The sequence below is a fragment of the Podarcis filfolensis genome (genome assembly GCF_964270895.1).
Source record: "Podarcis filfolensis genome assembly, chromosome: 3".
Lineage (NCBI taxonomy): Eukaryota > Metazoa > Chordata > Lepidosauria > Squamata > Lacertidae > Podarcis > Podarcis filfolensis.
This window is the reverse complement of record NC_139606.1, coordinates 2,941,698-2,949,344: the sequence shown is the minus strand read 5'-3', so window position 1 is coordinate 2,949,344 and position 7,647 is coordinate 2,941,698. Positions and strand designations below refer to the sequence as shown.

At 39.2% G+C, this 7,647-nt stretch overlaps 1 protein-coding gene across 12 annotated transcripts in view; it reads right to left on the bottom strand.

Moving 5' to 3' along the window:
* Positions 1-5,124: 5,124 nt before the first annotated feature.
* The window catches only part of WDPCP (WD repeat containing planar cell polarity effector), a 195,272-nt gene continuing 192,749 nt past the window's right edge, over positions 5,125-7,647 (bottom strand). For all 12 annotated transcript variants that reach the window (XM_083606502.1, XM_083606498.1, XM_083606499.1 and 9 more), the window contains one exon: positions 5,125-6,984. In XM_083606502.1, the coding sequence (XP_083462628.1) occupies positions 6,937-6,984 (48 nt within the window). In that variant the 3' untranslated portion in view covers positions 5,125-6,936. The remainder of the gene's footprint in view (positions 6,985-7,647) is intronic.

Sequence of the window (7,647 nt, the reverse complement as noted above, 5' to 3'; positions counted from 1 at the left end):
GCGAACCGATCGCTTTTTCCATGGAGGGAAGCTGCACAGCCATCGCTGGAGAGCGCTGACTTTTTCCTGATGACATTTGGACTCTAAATCAAGTACCCGTGAGTAAAAATGGAGAATTGGATCAAGAAATTTGCAAAATTTATGAATAAGGCACAAGTGGGAAGGTTTAAACAGGAAGTCCGCCTTCCGCTTTTTGTATATAGACTGAAGCAAAGACCTTGCAACCTAATAGCCTGGAAAACTGCTTTAAAGTTGGAAATTTCCTGCATCCACAACCAATAAAACCCCCTTGGAAGCAGGAGAAAAGGGGGGGGGGAATTTGACTGTTTAATCCTGCAGGAGGAGAGTAAAGGAATTTAAGTTTCCATCGTCCCAAACCTGGGGACGGGGTGTCGGGACAGAAATTCTTTGAGACGTCCATTGATTGAAAGTGGAGTACTTTGACAGATAGTTAAAAAAAAAGAAGAGAAACAAATTAACTTCAACGCTACCTTCTGCATTTCTGTATTTTAAAGAAACAAAGTATCTGAAAATTGAAAGGATTTGAAGTCGAAAGTAATCTTCTTTGTTGGATACATTTTAAAAATGGATACAAATAGAAATTGTGTCCCCTAGAGGGAGCCTGTCAGTTTGTTGTTGCAGCTTACTTGGACTCTACAGCTGCGAGATTTGGATCGTGGGACCAGCCGTTTGACCTTGAACAGAAATGTGTTGGAAGGAAGGTTTGGTATCTGCCCTTGGCATGACAAATGCCTTGCTGGAGCAGCTGCATGAGAAAATGAACTTGATGCATGAAAAATTGGACTTGATGAGTGCTGTGGCCAGTGAATATGATTTAACAGGGAATAAGGATAAAGAAGTTATACAGCGACCAATTCAGGAATCTGGTTTGACAAGGCAAGTCCAAGGGCAGATGAAGAAGGAAGAGGCAGTGATTACTCCTCAAACAACACAAATGGAGAGACCCAAAGTCCTGCAGGAACAAAAGCCACTGCGTTGGAAGATTGAACTTGGAGAGTGCTGGGAAGTGTTTGAAGTCAAGGAAGCTCTTAACTCTAGTGGGACTATGAAGCAGGTGAACAACTATCTTTTGGATAAATGCTTTTTGGATTACAAAGATGAAGACGGGGAGTGGGACTGGGGGGAAGGGGCCAGTCTGACGAAGGAAAATGGAAATTATTACCGGATGGAACCCTCCGGAGACCCACTCCCCAAGAAACCAACAATAGACAAAGAAGTGCGCAAGCACAAACAAGGACATGAAAATGTGCAGAAGGGGCCTAGAAGAGACTTAAGGGCCTCGGACATAAGAACACCAGATTGATGGACTGGATGTAATGGACAGAAAGGCCTGACATGACCCGAAACCAGGAAGAAGGGATGTTGGATAAAAATTAGAGATATCAAGAGAAATTCTTTTGTTAATTTTGGAATTAGTGCAACATTAATGAAATATCAGGGAATATGCTGGAAATGAACTAAATTGGCTTTAGCAGAAATGATTTAAGGAGATATGAATGAATATGATGTAAACTTTGAAATTTTAAGATTTTTAAGATAAGATAAGGTTAAAGAGATTAAGGTAAATTGAATAACAGATTATATTAAAAGATGGAAAGGTTATGTTGAATTAATAAATAAGATAGATTGTGAAGATTAATCATTTAAATTAAAATTGAGAAACATGGGAAGAATTTGCTGGAATAACGAATTAAACTAGAATACAAAAAGGGAGGTGTGAGGAGGTTCAAGAAATAAGCAAATGAAAAGTTGTAACCTGAGATTTGTATTTTTCTTCTTTCCTTTTTGGTTTTTTTTGTGTTTTTTTTTTGCTGTATTTTTTGTTTTTCTTGTTTTTGTTTATGTATTGATGAAATTTTGAATAAATATCATTAAAAAAAAATAAAAATAAAAAAAAATTCATGTTATTTCTCTTGAGTCCAGCAGTGACCAGGATGCCGAGTCAAAGGTGTTGCCAGCCCATGAGTCAGGTCGAATTTCTGGCTCTGAGCAGATGATGGTGATCGGGGGACCACTGAATGCAAAGCTAGCAGGCAGGAGCCCCTGAACCAGATCCTGCAGCATGAGGGCACAAAGAACCAGAGCAAGGACCCTCACAGGTGCCTTTCCTGGGCTCAGGGAACCAAGTGCCTCTCAACCTACCTCACCAGTACAGCAAGCAGGGAGTGTACCAGGCTATAGGTCATGCAGGAGTCCTCAGGCTAGAGGGTTGGCTCCTCAAGAGATTAGTTCTCCCAAAGGAGGCAGAGGCTCAAAACACCTCCATTCATTTCCATCCTTTGTTGGAACAAGTTGCTCACTGGAAGTGCTTTCTGTTCTGATAGCTGACCTGCACTGTGCTCCTCCACAGGACCAGAACATGGTGATTATTGGCCACCATAAGAGCCATGGGGCTGTCTCAGTTAATATCTCACCTCTTGACTTAAGTGGGGTTTTTTTGTCCTGGGCAGGTTGAGGGAGATCTGCAGTTGAGGAGATTTGGTGTAATTCCTTTGTCCTGGAAAGATGATAACCTATATTGGTTTAGACTTACAGGGACTCCTTAGTGCTGCAGAGGATTGACTATGTCAACCCACCACTGAACACTGAACGATCCAAAAGGTTTCCAGACACTTCTTGGGGGTGTTCCCCACTGATATTGTTGGTAGTTCTGATGATGGTCCTGTTGGTGGTCCTGTTGGTCTCTAGAATTCCAGTGAAGGAAGATGTGTGACAAATCCAATTAAATGCAAACTTAAACTTCTGATATGTTTACACAGTCCAGGAATGCTCAGTATGTGAAGTTCATAAGTGGAGGGGTCAGTGCATGTGGTGCTATACATTCTGTTGAATAGCTAAATAGTGCTTTGGTGACACTTGGAAACTGTACCCTTTAGGAAAGCAGGCTCAGTGGTCAAGGATAGGACTTTGCCTTGTATCTCCTGCATTTATAAGCAACCTAGTCTGTTTGAGATCCGTTATGTGTTATTCTGATCTGATTATTTATTCAGGTCAAAATCTAATCTGTTACATCAAAAGCTGCCCCCCCATTGTCTATAACAGGGAATAAAAAAGGATATAAGTTCCCTGCTTTTCATGTAAGTAGATGAAAATGACAAGCAAAGGGGCCCCTCCTGAGAGGATTAAGCCCATGACATTTCAGCCAGATCCATCCAGGGGACCCTCTTAAGGGTTTTTAAAATTTTTATTTAAAAAATTAAATAAAAGTCTCTAACTTTTTAATTTTTTGCCATGGGGGGCGGAGTCTGCCAAATTTCAGAATGATATATTAATAACACTAATAATACTAGCTGGAGCTGCCCACTTCAACGGAAGATCCCACCTCTCCACCCCACTTCTCCATACCCCTCCACCTCTAAAGCTCTACATGTTTTCCTCAATCTGCTTGGTTTAGTTTTTCAGAGAAGAAAGGGGAGTGGAGATGGTCTTGTGTTTAGCTTGATGCGACAACTGAGGTAGAGGATACTCAGAAGGTTGGACGCTCCCAGCTCACCTCACCATGCCTTGTTAATGGCACAATCCAGCTCTTTGCTTCTTTATTTGGGGTATACACAGAACCAACCTCTATTAAATAAGGCACTAAACGCAGCGCTTTTTCTGGGGGTACTCAAGGGGTACACAGTACTGGCACCTCCCCCCCAGTGACTATAAACAAATGTATGCCAAGATGCTTTGTTTGCTTCATGCTGCAGTTTGATCAGTCCATCTTTTCATGAAACAGAATTGGATTTATCCTGGTACAGAATTTCAGCATGCAGCATGCTGTCATGTTATTAGCACAACATTTTCTAAGCAACTTTCCCTTGGTTTTCAATGTCACTCAGCCAATATCAGAATGCACTTTCTGTTTCTCAAACTAGTATTCTTTCCTTATTGCATCTTCTGATGAAGTAAATAACAAATTGTGTCTTAAGATGCTCAGTGGTATATTGTAGAAAAGGTTGAACATATTGAATGAAAAATAATTTTAAAAGTGCAGTTGTCATCTACGTGCTTATAAGAAGTATTTAACAGGCATTTGTGGAGACTTCAACGCCAGGATTAAGATAATGGTGTACAGTAATTTGTATAATCAAAGGGTGTTTTTTCGTATAATATTCCAATTCTGTTCTGTGAGTTAAGAATTATTTTGATTCTGTTTGTTTTATCACCTGAATGGTACAGTAATCACCAACTGAGCTAACACAGTAGCAATACATTTAAAATTCACAGTAGCTTGGAATCTATTTTGATTTTGCCAACAAATACCCAGTTTAACTTGCTGGAAATGATCTGCAGTGTAAAAGATCCTTTCCTTTCATGCCTTGTATCTAGCACTGCCCCCCCCCCACACCCAGGAAAGAAACACATTTGCAGAACTGCAGTATAACTAAAAAATATGCCCATTTCCAGCTAAATCCCTATTCAGTACTTTGAAAGGAAGGAACTCCAAGAAATCTATAAAGGGATTTTATTAAAAACTGAGATATTTTGGAAACGGCATTCCTGATCTTCTGTACATTTCTAGCATCACTTCCTGTGTATTTTAAAACCAAAATCCTCTTAGCATGCAAAGTAAATAGATTATGATATACTGAAGGATTAAAGATCACTGTCTGGTGTCAGATTAATCCCTCATATAGACCTTCACTTGTACTGACAGAAATATGGCTGCAATTCAGCAAAATAACTCTATGGCTAAGTAACGCATTTCAGGATCCTTAGGCTGAACAAGCAAAAGGCTCCCTTGATCCGTTGTGGGACTGCGTAGACCTTTGCAGAAAGTGCCTTTGTATAAATATACCTTATGGGGCACATGCTCTCCTCATGTCACTGAAAGAAAACACACAGTAACAATTTTATTTTTATATGCAGTGATATATGGTGGACTACTGTCTCATAGGTCTTGTATTTCTCGGCCACTGGACCAGTGAGTGTTGAAAATATTACGCATTTTACTACTTTTTGTCTGCTGAGGACATAAGCATTTCAGCATGGATTTAATGTGTTCATCAGACTATTACTGATAAGTCTCTATGCTTTATTCCCCCAGTCTTGCTACTAAACCCATCATCCACAAGGTTAGATGCAGATTTGACAAGGACTCTTTGCAAAGTATAAAAATAATTTTATCTCTCTTTATTTGGCAATATTACAAATGAAGTCTACAACTAAACTCAACAAAACTTTAGTTTTAAATTGTGTGACCACAGTTAAGATCATTTTATATTATACATGTCTCCAGACAACACCAGAAAAAATGCATTGAACAATGTCAGGAGGAAACTACTCTTAAAATGAGAGTACAAATGTAGTTATGACAAAATGCAGCATAGGATTCCCCCCAGTCCATTTTCTGTTAATGCCTGAAAAAGCTGAATAATTCTATAGAAGGTTAGATTATTAGAGTCACCATGCCTTTTTAAGGGGAAAATAATGGTTATTCAACTAAACTGATATGGATGTACTGGAAAATGGAGAGCATTTTTCTTCAAAGAATTGTACTGGCTGTTAAAGGATGATTTTTTGCAGAGGTATCCTGAGTGAAGATGCTATCTGTTAGAATGTTATGGAATATCTATTGCAAAGCCTTAAGTGGAAATTCAAAGCTGTAGTCGTAAAGGAGGGAGGAGTAAATTCTGAGATTTCTTTTAACTGCTCCTCCTGCCACTACGGATTATGCTTATGCTTATGTGAGGGAAGGAGGCAGAGATAGGGAAAGGGGGTCTGTCCGTATTCTCGAATTACCTTCTCCTTCATAACATTTTAATGCTGCATGAAGTTCCTTTCAGGGCTCCACCACCTTGACTGACCTTCCAGCCCTGTGGCCCAGAAGCTGGGGGAAAAGTGGGCTTGGTCCATCTCCATGTGGCTTTGAAGATGAGAAGCTGAAGCCCACTTTCCCGTTCCGAATGAATCTTTTTACCCACGCCCTCATGAAGGTTTATTTATGCTGTCAGTTTATGGAACTGGGAAGAAAAGTTTCACGGGTCTCAAACAGGTCCCCAATTTATGCATGTGTTCATGGTCTTCATTACTGTACATGTGACAACTATACAGTGCTGTTGGCCTTGATGTATACAGGGTTTATTTTGCAATTTGTGGCATTATAAAATTTAGGGATTTGCACAGATGGGCAAAGAAGAACAAGTATTTGCAAACTTCAAGCGAATGGGCTGCCTTAAAAGATATTCAGGCTGTAATTGTATACCTGCTTATCTTGGAGCAAGCCCCATTTAGCTAGGTAGAATTTACTTCTGAGGAGACATGTCTAGGCCTTTGTGAACCTGGAACAAAGGTGCTATCAGATGGTAGAAAAGCCACCCACTTTAGGGCAGCAGTCCTGGATTCATTTCCAAATCTACCTCATATAACTGTCCCTCTATTATATCCAGTATTTGTACTGTGTAATTATTTGCAGCATTTTCTGGACTTCCTTGTAATAAAGTTGCAAAGCTGTTTTCTCTCTCTCTCTCTCTCTGTGTGTGTGTGTATGTGTAAGAGAGAGAGAGACAGACAGACAGAGGGTTTCTTTCTGACTGAATGTCTACATTCAGACATTATGTCTTCAGACATTATGTCTACTTGTGGAACTTTCTCCCATAGAAATAAATGGGACTAAAAGTGCTGAGCGTTTACTGCTACCATATTTACTTGAATCTAATACTTATCCGTTCTGACCAAATTACGTTGCGAAAATTAAGATTACTTAGATTCAATGGTACATTTACATTCACCGGCAAATACTTTTTTTTGGTTTCAAGGTTCTGAAAATTGAGGTGCGCATTAGATTTGATGGCGCATTAGACTCAAGTAAATACAGTATTTGAACTCTATTACAGAATTGATTGAAATAAGGAGGTTGAAAATTCTCAACAATTGGTGTGTAGGGTCCTCCTGACTTTCTTTCAAGATCTTAACTATTAAGATTTTGGCTTATACCAGGCCAAAATGCACCACTTCGATGGAGCCACTTCTGATTTCCTGTAAAAAAGAAAAGAAAAAAAGAACAATGACACTTGTCACAGTACAGGGTGGATATTAAGACTTGTATTTTTCTCTTTATAACCACATTTTCAATGAAACAAACAACTTTTCAATTTAAAAAGTCTTAATTATGTTAACTTAACTATTTATTGAATAGTTGAATAACACCATGTTTTTGGTCATGTATCAAGTGGTCCCGTATCTTTGCACTCTCAAGCAAAATTCTGAAAAGCTAAGCATTTGAAAAAAATGACAATTTCTGAAAATGTACACATTCAAATCTTGGGTATATTTTGGATAGCATGGATGCATGCCTATGCTTTTGGTGCAATAGAAGATACAATATGAATTTCCCTCTCCCACCCCAAACAAGGGACTTCTCCCTTTTCAAATTACAATACATACAAATGCTTCAGCCTTCATGATGTAAAGAGAACTAGGCGTGGAACTTGAAACGAAAGGAAACTTGCCTCACTGTAATATTCAACATATGCTCTAGTCATTTAAGTAAAAAAGTGTAAAAGTTGGCAGCAAAAGTGTGCAAGTTAAGGCTGCTTCAGGCTCACTGTGTGCTGGCAAGTTCAAGTGGAATTCATGAGGATCTTTGTTTTTTAAAAAACTTTCACGTCAGATTAGATCAGTCTTGAACAACATGCATTT